The sequence below is a fragment of the Prunus avium genome, chromosome 2 (genome assembly GCF_965620075.1).
Source record: "Prunus avium chromosome 2, drPruAviu1.hap1.1, whole genome shotgun sequence".
NCBI lineage: Eukaryota > Viridiplantae > Streptophyta > Magnoliopsida > Rosales > Rosaceae > Prunus > Prunus avium.
In genome coordinates, this window is record NC_142285.1 from 29,639,460 (window position 1) to 29,659,404 (window position 19,945).

A 19,945-nucleotide genomic window follows, 5' to 3' on the forward strand; every position below is an offset into this window, starting at 1 on the left:
TGGTACAACTTTCAACATCATTAATAAAAACTTGTAGTAATAGTTGAGGCACTATAGAATTCAAAAACGAATTCAGAGAGCAAAGTGACATTTAGATAGTAGTTTAGGTTCACAATTTAGTGTATATTATATCTTCATTTCACGTCGAGAAAGTAATCCCATTAAAAATTCTTAGTGGAATATTATATTATTGAAACAGATTCATTATCCATTGATCAATTAGTTAATATCTCAAAGCATAAAAGAAACAGAAATTAGCTAGGCAAATAAACACTCTAAGAATCAAAACATTACATTGCAAATGCCTCAATATCTTTTCTTCTATCAAAATCACATTTTGCAAAAGTTCAGTGCTTTCTCTTGTGCAACTTTTCTTTTGTGTAATCTATCCAAACTCATTTGGATCAGATAGGCAACCTTTCATTAGAATACTCTCTCTTGTGCAACTTTTCCTATGTGACGAAAACCACAAGCCCTCCCTTCAAAGTTGATATGTGGTAATAGTGGCCAGTTAGAATACTTTTGTATCCCCTCCATGACTTCATTGTCCGTAAGAAGATCAAAACTTCCAAATTCGACCTCATGTCTCTTCAATATGTTAACAGCCATTTTGCTAATTCTCATTTGGGATCCTTAGGGGTTCCTTTCATGAAAAGCATGACTCGATTAGAGTCAATCAGCTGTTGCAGCCGCCTTTTCAAGGCATCATCAAGGCCATCTTGTGCTTGAATTTGCTGTTGGGAAGATTCATTTTCTTTTGTCAACTCTGGAGCAGGTTCTTCAGGCTTAATTGCAACTTTTTTAGCCAAACTAGATGGATCTGCACCTTCTAATGTATCAACCACCTTTACATCCTGCCAAGAGACAGCACAAACAAAAAATATGACCAAGAGAATAACGAGATACATAACAATCGGAGAACCCAAGCCAACAAGAAATTAGTTACAAAAGTTTATCAACAACGAAATTATTTTTCCAATCATAACTCAATTTCCACTATTATCACGTGTTTCCACTAATTCGATCAGAGTTAAGCGTTCTATTGCATGTGACATCTGAACACCTCACGTTGCAGTATAATAAAGAAAGAGTGATGCTAAATGAACCCTAAAATTAACTGAGTACACCCTATGATCTAAGTACACCCTAATATTTAAATCAAAATGTAAAATTAACTAAATACAACCTATTTAACTACACAAAATACCCTTGGTACACCCTAATAAACTATATCACATCTCATTTGCCACGTCATATTTTAATTTCTTCTAAAGCTTTTTTTCTTCACATTAAAAGGAGTCAATTTGAACAAATCTGGTTTTTTTTTGTTCTACAAATTCCTATATATATTTTTTTTGTTCTCATCTCAATGGGGTTTTGATTTAGTCTTCAAATAACGAATTTGTTCAAATTGGTTCGACAGCAAGCCATATGGGTCTAATAGCTACTTCAAACTTGATTCAAATGAAAACTAATTCCCAAATGCCTTCTTATATTTGAACTTTAGATCCAACTAATATCTTCAATGATTGTTATGAATAGTTACATGGTCTTCCACTTTCAGATTTGGTCTCTTAATAATTCCCTTAACTTTCATCTCTAATGGAGGAGTTGTTGGGCAGCAATGGAGGGCTGTTGGTCGGTAAAGGAAGGAGCAAAGGAACGAACATTCAACAATACCTCTTTGCACCACCGCAAATGCTCACTGTCGTCAACATCAAGTGGTACGAATACGTTTGATTAGGGTTGGATATGGGTGAGTAGGGTGTACTTATTAAAATTATATTTGTTTCACAATTAAATATACCCTTTTTGGTAATTTTATATTAGGGTAAATTAGTCATTCAATAAATAGTTTGGTAGTAGGGTGTACTCAGTTAATTTTAGGGTTCATTTAGCAGCACTCTAAAGAAAACAACCATCTAAATTCTCTCAGATTTAGTAAATCACTTTTTGAGTGGATGGTCGTTCTAATTGTTTTAATATCTGATATTCACATCATAGTTTTTTTTTAATGTTTGTCTTGTTGTTTGTGTTTTTGGATTGGCTGGAGAGAGAAGAAGAGAGAATCTTCTTTTTTGTTTTTGTTTTTTTATGTTTGTATTGTTGGGGTAAAGTTCATGGGCTTTTGTTTTTTGGTCTGAAATTCACTGGGTGTCTAGGTATTAAACAAACAAAAGATACCTAGTCAAACATACAAAATGATTGCGTCAACTCATCGTCCTCAGATCCTAGTCAAACAAAAAATTGATACCATTGAACTTCTACCACCCACTCTAACAATTTAAACCAGAAAATACACCGGAAAATAAACCCAGTTAGAGATTGTTGAGGCCCAAAAAATCCAAGGCTGGGCTCAAATATATTTTTAGCCCAGTACGACACCTAATTTGGGAAGAAACCCAACTTGAGTACGCAAGAGTTCATCACATGCACTTGCACACGTACCACATCAAGCAAATAAGCAACATGCCACGCTACAAGCTTAAGTGGGCCCAAGCCACACGAATGCTCGGGGCTTGCTAAGTGGATTGTGGTGTGATGGTAACGAGCTTTCGTGAGGCCCATTGATGAGCTGAGAAATGGAAGTTTGTGGTTGCTTGGGAGCCCCAAAACTCGAGCCCATTTCTTGAGCCCAAATATATGGGTAAGCATAAATGAGAGAAAAAAGCCCAATACTTTAAGAAAAATGGAGAGGCTAGAATGAGGAGGTTGAGTGAGGAGGTTATTTGAGGAGGTGAAATCTCACCATCAACAACTAAAAACAAAGTACATGGGGGGGTGCATTGGGGGGTCCACACTCCTTTTGATGGTGAGATGGGCCTCCTCAAATAGCCTCCTCACTATAAACCCTCATTATAGAAGCTCCCTAAGAAAAATTAGCTTATCATCTCAATAAAATAGCCTATCAAATTAGCCCATTCCCTTAATGGGCTAACCCATCACCAAAGGCTGCTTATAAACAATATGTAGTCAACAAAGGCAGCTTATAAAGTAACATATCAAATTACAAATATAGAGAAAACAACCCCACAGAGACTGCAAAGCTTACTCTAACAGGAGCCTCCTGAGAAGTGAAACAAGAGAAGAGAATCCATTAGAAGAAGAGGCTCAGGCCATACATGGATAGAGAGACAGAGGAGGCTGTGTTTGATAATTCAATAACACCCTTAGCAGTAGAGGGAGGTAGTGTTGCGGCTTAGTTATTGCTTGCTCACATCACAATCCAATAAATAAATAAAAACACCATTGCAGCTAGACTTTGATAAAAGGAACTTAGTCCTCGATCGTCATTATAAAAGTTGGGCTGCAAACATCTCTCCATGAGCACAATTTTTGGGCTGCACTAATTTAGCATGTACATAGTCTTCATAGCTAACAACCCAAAGAAGAGTGTAGATATTAGAAATTTGGGACGTGCCTAATTACAAGTCATGTGAGGTGGGCGTGATTTTGACAAGTGTAGGCCCTGATAACAATAAGAAATTTTCGTCGTTATCAACAACTATGCCTATATGGATTTTATTTCTGTGGCTGTAAACTGTCAAATACAGCAATTCTCATGTGAAAATCTGATTCTTGCAAAAACAGTTCAAAACAAAAAAATATATATATAAATATACATATTTTAGCATATTATCACAAAAACATAAGCAACATGGTGGTTAAGGCGTTGAATGAGTGAAATGGTGGTCCTCGATATTTCATCGATATTATCGATATTTTAGATTATGATTAAGATGATATAAAATATCAAGTAGTTAATCAATTAGTTAATTATTTATTTCAGTGTGAACAAGCATAATTTTATTAAGCTAAAATCCAAGTTGTTCTAGAAAAATGGAGGGTTATTGTTAGAGTAGCAAATTGCTTCACATGGAGAGGAGGCACAACAATTTTCACAGCCGAGAAGCTAGAGATGACGGCTAGATTTGTATTGAAAACAATGAAAACAACTGACCTTTCCATTGCGTCTTGCATAAGTGTAAGGAACCGCTATACTAATCTATTAAAAAAAACCTTAGTATAGCCAAGCAGCTATGCTATAAAAAAAAATATATGAATAAGGACCCTCCTAGTTGCATTAGTTTATATTTTATAGATATTAATTTGGTATAGCCATGCGACTATACGAATAAAATATTGTTAAAATTTTGGCATAAAAAAATTATGAAAAAGGACCTTCTTAGTTGCATTAGTTTATACTTTATAGATACTAGCCTCTTTGCATGCGCTTACGCGCCCGCGAGAGGCTTTTTAAAAGAAAAAATTAAATTTATTTTAGAATTAAAAAAGATAATGGGTAGTTGTGTTCCATAAAAAGAGGATCCATTATCTAATTTTTCTTTTAATTTTAAAATTTTTAAATATGAAAAAGTGTAAATTTACCATATTATCCTCACTTAATTAATAATTTCAATTCTTAATGTTTGCATTAACCAAGGGCATTTTTTGGTATTTTGAATGTTTCACCATTCTCTGCCTTTTGCTTTATATATATAGATTAATTTGGTATTGTCGTGCGGATATACTATTATTTTTTAAAAAAATTAGAAAAAAACCGATTGTAGCAGCTATACCGAAAATATGTACTCTCCATATAGCGGGTATACCCTAAAAGAAATGGAAGAAAAATGGAAAAAAATTAAATTATGTTAAGGGGAGAGTACGAAGCAGATCTACTTTAGCCAACTTTGCTTATCCAATTTCTGCATATTACTGATTGGTTGGAAACTGTCTTCAGGTGGAACCGAACGAAAACAAGGCTAACGTGTCACCAAATGCTAGTAACGCTTGTTCCATCATCGTCACCGAATCTAAGAGCGCCCTCTTGTTCATCATGCACTCATCAATCTCTTCAAATTTCCTGAACCAACAACATGATCCCAAAGAATTTAGCTGAATAGTTTCTGGGTTTTTCATTTCATTCCATAAAATCAAATGGGTCGTAGGCAGAGCGACTCAGAACTCGGCCGGTTTGCACTTCTGGCCCTTTTCTTGATGGGTGCAATCTTCTGTTGCACGGTGTATCTTTTCCTGTCTATGGTCTCAAAACCCAATAGCATAACTGTTGATTCGGTTTCAGAGTTGGGTGAGAATGGCGGTGAAGTTGCATTGGGGAGTGAAGAAGAAGATGGAGAATGTTGTGGAGGGATTGAGCATTTGGAGCTTTGGGGTGATGCTGTGAAATGGGGTTCTCAGTTTAATGTCAATTCTTCTGAAGAATGCTGCATGGCTTGTAAAGCTATGTGTGGAGATCAAGGTGGGCCTTGTTTGTGTGATAGTTGGGTGTTTTGTGGGAACAGAGAGGCTTGTGGACTTCGATTTGGTGAGGTATGGTTTCTCTGTCTCTTTTGCTTTCAAGAACAGTTTCATTAAATCTGTTATGTATTGGTCTATTCCAGTCAATTCAAGGGAAGCTTTGTGAGCTAATTTAGATGGAAATTTATAATGGGGTTGTGTACTTTTCATACATTGTACAAGAATCTAATGTACTGGTGAAAGAAGCAATTTTGGTCTGAAAATAAAAAGAAAGGTGGAAAAAGTGGGCAAGTTATCTGCACTGATTGGGAATGGAAATTGAGTGTTTTCCAATTTCAGGTGCTTGTAGCTGTTATTGATATTTAAATGGATGGGTTGTGTTTAAATTTGGATTCAAATGTATATCTACCAACATCAATTTGGGCATTGTGGAAAGTAGCATCTTGCATACCACTTTTACTTTTGGTTTTAATTGATTACATTCTTTGTAAAACCTTGAGTTGAATTAATTGGTTTGGTTATGAGATGCTTCTCTTATGCATGTTTGTAGTGTTGGTTAAAGAAACAAAAGGATACCTTGGAGCCTGATCGGAAAGACTCAGGTGATCTAGTTATGTGGACTTCTGGATTCATCTTTGGAGAAAGAGAGGTGAATATTTTTGTGCATTGTACTACGTTTCTCTGGTTTTAAAATTACTAATTACAAGTTACAAGCACAAATGACATGATATATTGTATGTTGTCAAAATTTCGGTTCTTGTATATAGGGGTTTGTCTTATGAACATGTGCCAAAGAGTTCTTATTTATGCATTTCCTTAGTGATATATGAACTTATCTTCTATGAGACAAAACAATTCAAAGACATTTTCAGATCAGAGTAACTAGTTACTATGTATAACGATATGTAATCTGGTAGGCGTTTCTTTTTTCTATATGCTTTTTAAGACATTGCTGCACTTGTAAACTGATGAGAATTTTATTCTTGTTTTATTAGGAGTTGATTAGTTCACATAAGCACACATGCCTGTTTAATATTAAAGATAATTGCAAATAACAAAAACAAGGAATGTATGAATATTCAGAGTAGTGCAGTGGAAGTGTTGTAAGCCAACAACCAAACGTAGTTTGCTCTGAGACCTGGCTTTGATAGAGTGGCTTCCCTTTGATTCCTTTTAGCTGACTGCAATTGCATTTGGGAGAAGCTTAGTTCAGGTGAGTCGGTAACTTGAGATTGTAAAAATTAGAAAAAAATTCTTGTATTTTCGGTAAGGGAGGTAATGATTTGAAATAGGCAGTTAGTTTAATGAGCATTACAAGGAGGAGCGCAAATGTGATAAGAGGAGAGGTGGAGGGGAGAGGTGATATTTTTCTGAAGAAAAAGAAAAATAGTATGTGAGAAGAAGAGGGAGGTGACAAGAAATTTGATGTGTTTTGCGTAGAAAAATGACCTGTGAACTAAAAGTATATGTTTCATAGATTCTTATGGAATAAAAGTAGTATAATTCATCATTTGTGAAAAAGACATTGCAAGTGGAGGATCGATGAATCTCTCAATCCTTGATATATCTAATGCACATGCACTAGAGTAACTAATTTGCTTTATATATTATAGCAGCTGCTGCAATGAAGTTAGACTATATTTTTTTTTGGGTCATATGTCTACTTGTCTGCTCACGGAATCCATTGCTCAACAGGGTATTGTTGGTTTGGAAACAGAATATGGTGTTCTTCGCATAAAGGTAAATGCTTTCGCTACCGGATTCAATGCCTTATCTCTTTTATCTGGAAACCCTGAGCTAAGGTTTTTTTTTTTCAATTAAGTCATGCTGATACTGTAGTCATAGGGAAAATGGCTTGTATATTTGTTTAAGTTTTTGTACTCAAATTAAACTGTATGATTGGAACATCTAAGTTTTCTTTTGATCTTCAATTTATGCAGCTGTTCCCTGATTGTGCCCCACATTCTGTTGCCTATATTCTTGAGATGTTGCAAACACCTCATTATGCAGGTTGCCACTTTTATCGTGCAGAAGACCGTGGAAGTTTTTGGGACTTGCTAGGAAACCATGTAGAAAATGTAAGTTTATTTGACCTCATAACTTGAAGCTACAACTGAGTTTTCATCTTGCTGACTTAGAGTGCTTGTAAAAGATACTACCTTTTCCTCCCTTGTAGTATGTCATTGCTCAAGAGATGGATTTCATGTAGTATTTATTTCTCATTCAGAAGTTTCTCATGTAAGCTCTATAGGCTCCATTTGGCCCGCCTTTCGCGTTAATACAAGGAACACTTGAAGCGCATGGGGTCATATTTAAGAACATTCCGACAGAGGTCTCTCACGCCATCAGAAGAGGATCAGTTGCCTGGATTGGTTCCGGCCCGGAATTCTTCATCAGCCTTGCCAACCATTTTGAGTGGAAAAACGCGTACACCGTGTTCGGTTCTGTTCTTTCCGAAGACATGGAAATTGCAGAGAAAATTGCCCAGCTTCCATCCAAACAGGAGGTCTGGAGTAGCATTAATGTCTCTGTCTTGGAGAGACCCGTTGATTTATGGGTCCGAAGAATCAAGTCGAACTCATGACATTGCGAAGTCAAGTAAGAACATAAATGCAGATCCAAGTCGGCTATAGTTAAAGAATTCTCTCCAATGTGCTCAGATCATGCTACGTTTCATGCTGCTTTCTCAGGCTATTAAAATACAAGGCAGCAAAGAAGATCTATTATAAAATACTATGGTAATACGGCCATGTGATACATTTTGTACACATGTTATAATATCAGTGGATATTTATAGATACTATTCCCTAAAAGAGGGGAAAATAAACCATGTCGTCCACCCATATTATAACACGTGTATAAGATGTATCACGTGGCCATACTACCATAGTATTCTATAATTTTTCATATATGAATTCCTCCTTATTAAGTAGATTTGTTTCCTGTTAAATTTGTAGATAACAAAAAATTCCCATAAATTGATTCTATAATTTTGACGATTATGTCTGCATCTATAAGAGAAATGAGCCATTGAGGCCCCACCTGAAGCCAAACAACATTCATTGAAATGCCTCTGAGTTATGGCTTTAGAAAGGAGACTTCCCATAGAGTGGCCCAATGATCATGGCAGCTATCTAAAGCTGCTTCACCAATCTGATTTAGTTGGTCATTGGTAGCTCAATGCCTCGTTGTGATGCTTTAATGCCCCCTACAGTCAAACAACATCATTGTCCTCCTAACTCCTTATGTCACAACAATCTCAAAATATTTCTTGTGTTTGGCATGAACTGGGGCATAGTTCGGGCCAAAACAAATCAGGATCAACATACGAATTAGGTCGGAAAACCCCGATCATGACCAGGGATCAACATACAAATTAGGTCGGAAAACCCCACCATGACCCGGAAAACATCAACATACCAATTATGCATGTTTACATTACCCGAAAAATCAATCAAAAATCAATCAAAAATCAAGTCAATTTGTCCATTATGAGATAGAAAACGTGAGGCATAGCAATTAAAGATCATTAAATGGGCAAGCAAATATGAATCAACAACCCAGAAAGAGAATATTACCAAGCTAATCCCAAACTTGGTTTCATGAGGTGGACCAAATAACCACATGCTATGTAAAGGGGTTAAACCAACCAATGACTACCTACCTACATTCTAGTCAGATCCCCATTTGCATATTTATATTTCCAGGCAGAAAGTTCTGTACAGGTAAATAAGAATTTCCAATAGGAAACATTAAGGAAAGGCTTGCAACTAATATGTAATCCTGGAAAACGGGCATGAACGTTTAAAACCTTAGTTCCCCATAAACTAACTTTTCCGATAGGCTCCGAGACTACGCTTCATTTTTCCTCTTATGAATCCTACAAATGTAGTTCACCATGTTAGACCTCCAAGGTTTAACAAGACTTAAAAGCCAGTCAAATCCAGAAAAAAATTACTGCAGGAAACATTCACTTCCATATATAAAGTATTGACACTATCAACAGAGAGCCAGCAAATAACCTTATTCGACGCAGAAAGTTTTATATTACACGAAAAGTCTCGACCATCCATGAAATCAACTCGCGCTTCTCCAGTCATAATATGTTAACCAGGGAACTTGAATATGTTTTCTAGGGAACATTGCAAGATCTTGTAAAAGCTTGCACATATTTAGTATGTCACTTACAGAATAGAATCGATGGGTAATGTTTCTTCTGTTGCCAAACTATGAATCGGGGCAACGCATTCATGCAAGAATCCACCTGATCAATGGTCCAGATTCATAGTGCCAAGCAAGTGAACATTTTCCTAGAGTTGATATTAGACATCATAAAAAGCTATCAAAAAGTCACCTTTCGCTACCAAAACAAAGCTCGATAAGATGCCGAACCAAAACAAAAGAATCCTCTTCCCATTTTTATAAAGCAAGCATTCTTACTATCGGATCAAAAGAAAAGAGTAAGATTTTAACAGCTAGAGTTTCTATGCATTAAACCAAGAGATAAACAGAGAGACAACAACTATTCTACATAGTTTTCCTCCACTACACGAACTACAAACTACAAAGATTAAGCTACAATCGCTACAAAGGACCAGAACCAAGCTAAAGTGATCAAGTTTCACATTCTCCTCATCACTTAAAAGGAAAATAATTGTAAAAAGTGGCTCGAAAGCGAAAGTTAAACACAGAACTTACAACTAATAAACTCACAATCTTAGTCCCTAAGATGCAAACGCATTTGGCTGCTATGAACAGGAAGATCATTCGTCCTTCAGAATTTGCGAAAACTCAACCACTGCAAGCCCAGCTATGCCTCCGGAGAGGGCATTCGTTTGGCCTTCTTCTTCTTCTCCGAAACTGCCTTGGCAAAAGCCTCCACAATCCTCTGCTGCGAGTCCAAAATCATCTCGGTCCGCTTCATCTCCATCTCCATCCGCATCGTCTCGATCTCCCTCGCCATCTCCATCTTCATCTGTTCCATCCTCACAAACCCATCTCCCAAAACCTTGATCGCCGAAACCATCTCGGCCACAGGGTCTCTCTCCCTCTCCCTCCCCTCCCTCTCCCTCTTCCCCAATCCAGGCCTCACCGAATTCCCACACTCCCTCATCACCTTAGCACTCCCATACCCCGGCCCTGAACCCGATCCCGAATTCGAATTCAACCCGAATTTCGGATCCATTTTCGGATAAACCTTGGTCCCGGGCTGAGCTATACTAACCCCAGTTGGGATCCGAATCCTGAACCCACCTCCACTACTTCCACCACTGCCTCCAACCCCAACTCCATTTCTATACAACTTGCTCATGCTCTTCATATTCGACCCATATCTCAGCTCCTCATACAGCTCCTGATCCTGATCGTCCTCTTCCTCATTCTCATCATTCTCGTCCTCCTCCCCAGGACTCTCCGAGTTCTCCCTCTTCGCAGCCGCGGGACCCTTCTCCATGGCGTCCATCCGCTTGAAATGGACCCAGGAAGAGGTGAATCTGGACAAAGGCATGGACTTGGCCCTCGAGATCTCCGTCCGGTACCGTTTTCGGAGCTTCTCCATCTTATGGCGGCACTGGACGGCGGTCTTGGGAGGAGAAGCGGCGGGGCAGCGGTGAGCGACGGCGTCGGCGACCTCCTGCCAGTGGGTGGCCTTGAGGTTGCCGCGGCGGAGAGAGTACCACTTGTCGCGATAGGAGTCGATGAGGGCGATGGTCTCTTCGTGGGACCAGCAAGGGGGAGGGAGCCGGCGGGAGGAGGGAGGGGTTGGGTTGGGTTGCTGGGTTTGCTGGGATTGGGGCGGCGGTGGGGCCGGGAGGGCCAGAGGGACGGCCTGCGGTGGGTCCGATTGGAGAGGGAGGATGGAGTCGTCTTGGGGCGAAGATGGAGGAGAAGAAGCCATGGTTGGTTGCTTTGCTGCTGGGTTTGCGTTTGGTGTTGTGGAGGAGGAGGAGGAGGAGGAGGAGGAGATGAGGAGGATGGGGGTGTTTGTTGGTTTTTTTTAAGGGGGGAGGGGGTGAAGTATAAGGGAGGCGGCGCAGTATAGAGAGAGGTGGGGAGGATAAGGATGAGGGTTGGGGAAGGAGGAGAAAGTGGTGTTTGGTAGCATGATTGATTTGTTTTGTGTGGTGGGTTAAAGAGGGGTAGGGTGGGGGGTGGGTGGGTGGAGGGGTGTGCGGCTGATTTTGAGATCTAGTGGGGTGAGATGAGCGGTGGGATGAGGCCACCGCTTAGGTGGGGGTGAGGTGGCTAACGTGCGCCAGGGGGGGTGGGGGTTAGTTAACCTACGCGCGCACACCACCACAACACAAGAGAGAGAGCGAGAGGGAGAGGGAGGTGGGGGGGCCAGGTCCACCCTCTGTCTGACTTTGCCCATTATCTTTGTCATTCTTTGATTTGATCATCATCACCATCATCAGCAATTTGTTGGTAATTTGGTAAAATAATAACTTGTGTGGGTGAGGCGGTGGGTGGGGGGTGGGTGGCTAAAGAGACTTTGAGCCTATTATTATGACTTTGTTGGGTGGTGATTGGGTGGAATCGGCTCGGCATTTTTGTATGTGGGCTTGGGTTTTTTTTTGTTGTTTTGTTTTTGTGGGTGGTATTTTGTAGGTTGTGAGGGGTCGAGGAGGGGGAGAGAGCGTGGGAAAGAGGGGAGGTTGGGGGGGTTGGGGGACAAGAGGTGGTGGTGGTACTAACTAAATACACCAATCGGGGCAGGTTTTGTTGTGTAGCAATTGATGGGAGGATGGGGATGTGAGAGGAGTTTGTGTGACTTTGGTGGTGTTTCAGAAAATGGAAGGTCAGTTAATTCTATCACATGGGAACTTCTATTCTATGTGATGTGATGCAATAATAGGAGTTTCAGATTTTATTTATTTATTTTTAAACAAAGGCTTACCTTTTTCGTTTTGTTTTTTGTTTCACATTCAAAGTGGAATTTTTCAAACGTGAGTTAGGCGTGTTAGTTAGAGTAATGAGTCGATGTTCTTATGCTTAAGTTCGAGTGTTTCTTCTAGTAAATTAAATTAATTTAATTTAGAGTAATTTATAATGTTGCCTTTATTTAAATAAAATTAGCTCTACTATTCTCATTCAGGTTACATAAATTTAAAATATTTTTTGTAAAGTTAATAAAAAAATTCAAATTATTTATACAATTAATTTTATTAAAAACATTTTAAAAAATTAAAAAAATTCAATCGATTAAAATATTTCAAATTTGATTTGGAAGCAAACATGAACAACCTAAAAGAAAAAGAAACAAAGAAAGATGGAAAGAAAAAGAAACAAAGAAAGATGGAAGGTGGGAAAGATGGTGGGTTGGGGATAGGAGCTTTGTTGCACTGACACAGACACGAAGACACGATAATACAACACGGTGATACGAAAAATCTCAAAAAACTAGGACACGGACACGACTAGGACATGGTAATTAAAATAATAATAAATCGTAATAAAATTATAATAATATATACTTATATTTAAAAAATAATTCATACTCAATATTTCAATGTCATAATACAATAAAACAAAGTACTCATATTCATCATTTATATATAATAACTAATGCACCATAAAATATGATTGAGCATGAGAGGAGGCCTAGCATTACTCATTTTTCCCTAAACAAAATAAAGCACAATACACATATTTATTCACACATAAAACGATTTTTCACCTCATAAAATAAGAATCGGTTTAGCATAAAAAATAAAAAATAAAAAATAAAAGAAATAAAGTGAATAAATTAACCACTCAAAAATATGCTTCTCTCACGACCAAATTGTTATCAATATCATTAGTCAACCAAAAATATCAGCTCTACTATAAAGGAACACAGGAAAAAAAACATATTTAAACAAAAAAATTGATGCCAAAAATTTGATAAAATTGAGAAAAAAGTATTTTAAAAAAAGTAAAAATAAATCAGTTTGTAAGTATTTATTGATGTTTCAACTTCAAGTAATTTAAAATAAGATGAGAAGAAAAAATATGTGGAGAGGGAGAGAAGAAAAGTTGAGTGTTTTTCATGAGAGATGCTAGGAGAGAAGAAAATCCCAATTTTAAAACTATTTTAAATATGCCCACAATTGTTTCAATAATTATGTTGTGACCCAGTTTTTGTTTTAAAATTTCCGAAATGGTCCCTACCTTGTCTTGACTTCAGTTGACCGTGTCCAAAAGTGTCTTGACCATGTTAAACTGGCGAACCCAAGAATTTTTCAATGGAGATGCAATTTTTAAAGCCTAAAAGCTAAAAAAAAAAAGAATAAACAAAATTGGGGTTTGCTCAAAAAGAAAAAAAAAATGCATCCGACTTACTTTGAATTGGCGTACTCAAGAAGGAAAACAAAAACAAGATTCTTGTGATGCACGCACACTTTGATAAAATTGGGTGATGTTAAATTGGTCATTTATAAAGAGAATTCTCAATCCCACTTAAATAAGGAATTGTGCAAGCTATATTAAAGCCCAATTAAATAAAGAGAACTCATAATCCCATTTAAATAAGGAATTATGGAGGCCCTATTAAAAGCCCACAAAATGGCAGCAGGTTTCCTTTTTAAAAAAAAAAAAAAATTATAAATTTATTTAAAGCATGGTCCAAAACAATGCCGTCAACGATTTAAAAAATAAATTTAAAAAAAGCAGCGCATGTTTTAAAAAGCCTGGTCCAAAACGACGTTGTTTTGGCCAGGTTTTTATAAATAAATAAATAAAAAGCGCGTGCAGCGAGTAGCAGCGCAGCCCATAGCAACCCCCAAAAACAAAAACTTCATTTAGGCATTTCGTCGAACACCTATGCTGCAACTCCAAGGCTGAGCAAAGGTGCAATATGCAACACCTCTTATGGAATTTTCGATGAAGAGAGGTGCAGCTGCACCTCCTTGCACCTTAATTGGTTCGTCACTGACTGTGTCCAAAACGTGTCTTGACCGTTGACTCATGTCCAAGCCGTGTCCACGTGTCAGACACTCCGACACTTCAGCCTAATGGAGTGTTCGTTCTACATAGAATAGGAGGGGTACCCTAGCGTTACTATATGATCACTACCATAGTCTAAAATATCGATAATATTGATGAAATATCGAGGATATTATCGTTTTTTTGAGTCAAAGATATTTTGGAACATATCCATACACTTATTGTATAAATATCGATAATATCGGAAAATATCGATATCAATAATTTCTCACACTTTAGCAATATTTGGCCAAAATATCACTATAATATCAATAATATCGATAATATCGAGATGATGAAGACAATGAAAAATTTGAAGATTTATTTACACTAACACCGTTTGAGGTTTCTTGTGTTTTCACAAAAACCCCTCAGGTCTAAAAAATTACACGAACACCTCCTGAGGTTTCATTTTGTTTTCACAAAACCCCCTCCGAGTAGATTTGTTTGAAAATCAATTTTTGGCTTATACAAATGACAAAATTAACCTCAATGAAGTACATGCAATCTAATCTCAAAGGCCAACTTTGTCATTTGGAGATTTTTTATATATATAAAATCATCAATCTTTGGATGAAAAATCAATGAAAATGAGTTTTGTGACAACAATTTAAAACCTCATGGGGTGTTCTTGTAATTTCTAAAACCTCAAAGAGTTTTGTGAAAAAACCGAAACCTCAGGAGGTGTTAGTGTAAATAACTCAAATTTGAACCTTATAGGAACTCTATGTGGTATTAAGTCATTTATGTATCTTACCATGCAATGCATAAACTGTAAAATATTGTAGTAAATCATTATAAATAAATGATTATGGTGTGTTTAATCTTCTTTTATTAATTACTACATATTTTCTACAATCGCAATGTTTGTCAACTCGCTATATAATCAACTTAAATAAGTTAAATCTAGGGGTGGTTGCGGTTCGGTAACCGCGAATTTTTGTCCAAACCGCAAACCGACCGACTATTTCGGTAACGCGGTCGGTTACCGTGACTTTGCGGTTTAAAACCGCAAGTTCTTTTTGTGTCATAAAAATCCAACTTCTCAAGCATATATAAATTCACAATCTTCTCAACTTCTCAAGCATTCACAACCTAAAGAAAATTAAAGTTCAATTCCAAGCATTCCAATTAAAGTTAAACTTCTCAAGCATTCCAATTCCAAATTCTTTAAAGTTACAAACCAAAAGGAAAATGCAATGCAAAATGAATTAAAGTTACAACCCAAAAGAAAATCCAATTCAAAGTTAATTAAAGTTACAAACTAAAAGGAAAATGCAATGCACCAATGTTACAAACTAAAGTGTTGGTGGTGGTGAGTGGATTTGAAGAACCCCGCTGTGTTGTTTGAGCACCAATGCTATCTACAAATAAAATAACATAAGTTTAGTACATTTTATTATAAAAAGAAGCATAAATAACATGAGCATAAATAATGGGTGTGAATAGAAAATATTGTATGAAATATATTTTACATATAATATAATATAGACAATATTATTTAAAATATATTTGCGGTTTGCGGTAACCGCAAGTTTTGAAAATCAAATACCGCAACCGTAACCGCAAATGCGGTTCGGTTCTAAATACCGCAAATGCGGTTCGGTTTACCGCGATTGCGGTTTCATTGCGGTAAATTATCGGTTGATTTTTGCGGTTTTTCGGTATAAAATGCCACCCCTAGTTAAATCCATCATGCAATGCATTTCCTTCTAATTTTTTGTGATAAAGTAATAGATAATTGACTAAATAAACATCCTAAAAAGTTTCCAAGTTTTTCTTACAATTTCCGTGGTTTTTATTCAATTTTTATCGATATTGATAATATCCCAATATTATCATCGAAATATCCGTGTTTTTGAATTACCGATATTTCAAAAACCATCGATATTTTAGACATTGATCACTACAATGAGCATTTAAGACAACTATAACTTTGTATATATATAAAAAAGACAAGTATAACCAAAATTTAGAACCAAAAGTCACTTGAAACTTTTTTAATTGTCATATTAATTGATTACAACAATTTCCCCCTAAGATCACTCGCTTGCCTATTAATTATAGGAATTTGAATGCATACCAATTAATTTCGAACTAATTTATTTATTTAGCTAAACAATAGTAAAAAACGCACTGAAATTTTTTCTCTAATTAAAAATTATTAAAAATTAATTAGGAAAGAATAGTTTTAACTCTATTTATATTTACTTGAAAATAAAGAATTAGAACAACGCCATGGTATGGGGGACTTACGGTGATAATGATGATGGTTAGTAGATGGTTCAACTGCAGTTGCTGCAATGTTAATGAACCACCAAGGACAGGTAGAAGGACCTATTACAATTTACAAATATTTTTCTTGGTAATATATTTCCTGGAAACAAGCCCTCTATCAAAACGGCTAAAAGAATTATAAACGAAAGTCGCTATCATCAACAAGAAAACATACCGTACATAATCTGTAATATACAAGAGAGAAATACATATAGTATTTTCTTATATTGAAAATTTGACATAAAATACGAGAGTGTTACATTTTGACATACCGCTAACAATACCATTAACAAGAGGGCCTTTGGTATCAAAGCCTTAGAGAAATATATTACTTGTAAACCTCATGTGGTGGTGGAGTTGATAGATGATGAAACGGAGTTTCTTGTAGTAGCAAGTCATTCATTATGGACAGTGATGTTGAACCAACAAGCCATCGATTTCCTTGGGAAAATAGTGGATCCTAGAAAGCAGCAAAACACCTTACTCAACAAGTACCCAATATGCCCAGGCTTGAGATTAAGAGCCCATTACTTAACAGGCCACACAGGAGAGAGAGGAGGAAGGCCTTGCCATCTTTAGCTGTATACGTAAGTTGCTATAAGCTCCAAGTGGCAGCAGCTCATGCTTTGCATGCTTCTGCATATTTGGCAAGATCATAACATAACCCCGCTTCAGCACTTCCCATCCAATCTCGGACTCGGAGGCTTGGTTTGCTGCAAAGGGCCGAAAAGGTATTCCTCTTCTTTTTTTGATTGTGGATTTATGGTGTCGATTTTATGCTTTTGGAAGGAAAATGTTGGAATTTTTGTGGGAGGTGCTCACATTTTTGTTGGGTTTGGTTATTTACTGATAGGAACAGATCATTTTTTAGTTTAGTAATTGTGGGTTTCTATCATCCAATGGCATGTTTGTGTTTTGGGAAGTAAGAACTTGAGATCAGGAAAAAACTGTGTGAAAGTAAATTATTTTTGTGGGGAAAGTAATTTTTTTGGAGGGATTTTTGGGCTTTTGCTGTTTCTGTCAACAATGGTTAGATTCAATTGTGGGAGGTGATTTGGTATGTGTCTTGGATTGGGGCTTTGGTTATTAACAGAGAGATTGCCTAGTGGTAAATTAAGACGGGCTCTGTATAGTCCCTTTCCTTGCTACTTTTGTAAGGATTTCAGCTTTTTAGAGAAGCTACAAGTTACAATTTCTCCAAAACAAAGTCTTTTCCAAATGGAAAAGTACTTTGAATGTGTTTGTGGTTTTTTGTGATTTGGAAATCTTGCTTTCTGAGTATGATCATGGTAAATGATTTCGAGTGCAAGAACAGAGCACAAATTTTTCAAGTTAACCAATATATGCCTTAGTACCTTGTGCCTTGTTTACTGTGGAAAGAATAATGGAACTGTTGAAATTTGATCCTGCTGTTGTTTGGATGTGATTAAATTGAAATAACCAATATCTCATTTTCAGTTGTATGTAAAAGCAGTTTTTGGAAGCTACGTATTTGTATATTCGTACAATTTGTAGTAATAAGATACCATACTAACCAGCAGGGGATTTTAATCTCTGAGTGAGAAAGATGGTTTTACCAGAAGAAGAGATCACAAGGCTTTACAGAGTTCGAAGAACCGTGATGCAAATGCTGAGAGATCGGCATTACTTAGTTGGAGATTTTGAGATCAACATGACAAGAGAACAGTTCAAGGCCAAATATGGAGAGAACATGAAAAGGGAAGACCTTACTATCAATAAGACAAAGCGAAATGACAGCACTGATCAGGTGTTTCAATGATGTCTTTTATTGCAGTAGATGTAGCCTGCAGTGTCATTCGGTCCTTAATTGTTTGGTCTTTTGTATCAGCTCTACGTCTTCTTTCCTGAAGAGCCAAAGGTTGGGGTCAAGACCATAAAAACTTACACCAACCGCATGAAGTCAGCGAATGTTTCCAGAGCAATCCTGGTTACTCAACAAAATATGACTCCCATGGCAAGGACCTGTATAAGCGAAATATCTTCAAAATTCCACATGGAGGTTTTTCAGGTGAAGTTTATTGATTAAACTGTTGTTAGATTGATGAAATTGTGTTTCTGAGATCTTGAGAATGTCACCATAATCTATTAAAGGGTCTATGGAAATGAAAGGTACCAGAAACATCAGCTTTCTTAGTTGGGAGTTTTAGTATCAGAAACATGATGATTTACTTCAGTTTCTTTCTACAGACATATCACTGTTGCAACCTGCTTAGTTGGTTTCCATTCCAAGGGCCTTTTAAATGGAAAATGTATCTCATCAAATGCACTCAATAGTATTAGTAAAATATGACAAATTGATATTGCCTATAATTTAGTGTGACAGATTGGATGCGTGGGGTTATCTGATAAATGTTAGTTTTGAGAGGCTCAATTGGCAATTCCAACAAATTGAATCCAGGTCTGTCTTAGGTTCCACTATCTTGCCTAAAACTAGGTCTGTCTTGAGGGTTTTCATTGCAGTGTTTGATTTATTTATTTCCGGGACATCTTCAACCTTAAAAGTTGAAGGTTGTGGTTGTTTCTTCTTGTCCGTATATATACACGTACTAGCATCACCTTTGTGAGGAGGACAATAATTGCAGCATGCATTGTTCACAAATTTAAAGGATATTAATGTTTCGGTTTAGGAGCCAGAGTTGATGGTGAATGTTACAGAACATGTTCTAGTTCCTGAGCATCAGCTGCTTTCAAATGAGGAAAAGAAGACCTTACTGGAGAGGTATACTGTGAAAGAGACACAGGTGAGTGCTAAACAATGTTAATCTTGCATTGAAGAGATTTATTAGGATGCTATGTAACACATGCCATGACCTGACCTATATCTAGATGCTTACACACTGAACATATGCCACAATCTATTAAATTGAGTGATTTTATGGCTTATTTACTTACATTTTATGCTTAATGTGTCTTTACACCCTCCAAACTACTTTAACGAACTATTTCTTTTTTTTGTTCCCTCTCAAGATTGTGATGATTCATGTATGTATGTTTCAAACACATTTTAGTTTTCAGTGGCAAACCAAACCGATTGGGATACTAATTGTTTCTTGTATATATTTCGGGGTCAATGGAGTTCAGCTTCCTCGTATTCAGTTGACCGATCCAGTTGCAAAATATTACGGGCTTAAGCGTGGACAAGTTATGAAGATAATCCGGCCAAGTGAGACCGCAGGACGATACATCACCTACCGTTATGTTGTGTAATGTACTTACTTTCATTGTTAGTTGACACCTGACCTGCTAGTGCTCTGTTTATAAATACTTGTGGCTGGATGAGAGAGAGCTCACAAGTGAAGCAGTCTTTGCAATTAGCATCTTAGGCAACTGTAATAACGTTTTGAACTCATTTTGTGCATTTCTCAGTAGTGCATGTGATGTGAACTTGTGTGGAGCAGAAAACTCTATGCTGATTTTGATGTCA

The 19,945-nt window shown here is 37.0% G+C and overlaps 3 protein-coding genes across 5 annotated transcripts; 2 read left to right on the top strand and 1 right to left on the bottom strand.

Annotated features, from left to right (window-relative positions):
• Positions 1-4,660: 4,660 nt before the first annotated feature.
• Positions 4,661-7,925, top strand: LOC110745696 (uncharacterized). The gene is made up of 5 exons (XM_021945817.2): positions 4,661-5,334; positions 5,813-5,911; positions 6,958-7,002; positions 7,203-7,340; positions 7,514-7,925. The coding sequence occupies exons 1-5, from the start codon at positions 4,942-4,944 to the stop codon at positions 7,844-7,846; spliced, it is 1,008 nt and encodes a 335-aa protein (XP_021801509.2). The 5' UTR covers positions 4,661-4,941; the 3' UTR covers positions 7,847-7,925.
• A 1,732-nt stretch (positions 7,926-9,657) lies between these two features.
• Positions 9,658-12,038, bottom strand: LOC110745707 (Alcohol dehydrogenase transcription factor Myb/SANT-like family protein). The gene has a single exon (XM_021945832.2). It carries the CDS (start codon positions 11,156-11,158, stop codon positions 10,073-10,075), a length of 1,086 nt encoding a protein of 361 aa, XP_021801524.2. The 5' UTR covers positions 11,159-12,038; the 3' UTR covers positions 9,658-10,072.
• A 4,781-nt stretch (positions 12,039-16,819) lies between these two features.
• LOC110745706 (DNA-directed RNA polymerases II and IV subunit 5A-like) lies at positions 16,820-19,905 on the top strand. Of its 3 annotated transcripts, none has more exons than XM_088249334.1 (5): positions 16,820-17,231; positions 18,068-18,268; positions 18,350-18,529; positions 19,149-19,262; positions 19,603-19,905. In XM_088249334.1, the coding sequence occupies exons 2-5, from the start codon at positions 18,068-18,070 to the stop codon at positions 19,726-19,728; spliced, it is 621 nt and encodes a 206-aa protein (XP_088105460.1). In that variant the 5' UTR covers positions 16,820-17,231; the 3' UTR covers positions 19,729-19,905. The 3 variants fall into 3 exon arrangements, with proteins under 3 accessions (XP_088105460.1, XP_088105459.1, XP_021801522.1); XM_088249333.1 differs by having other exon boundaries at positions 16,821-17,231; positions 18,039-18,268; XM_021945830.2 differs by having other exon boundaries at positions 16,823-17,231; positions 18,042-18,268.
• Positions 19,906-19,945: the final 40 nt, after the last annotated feature.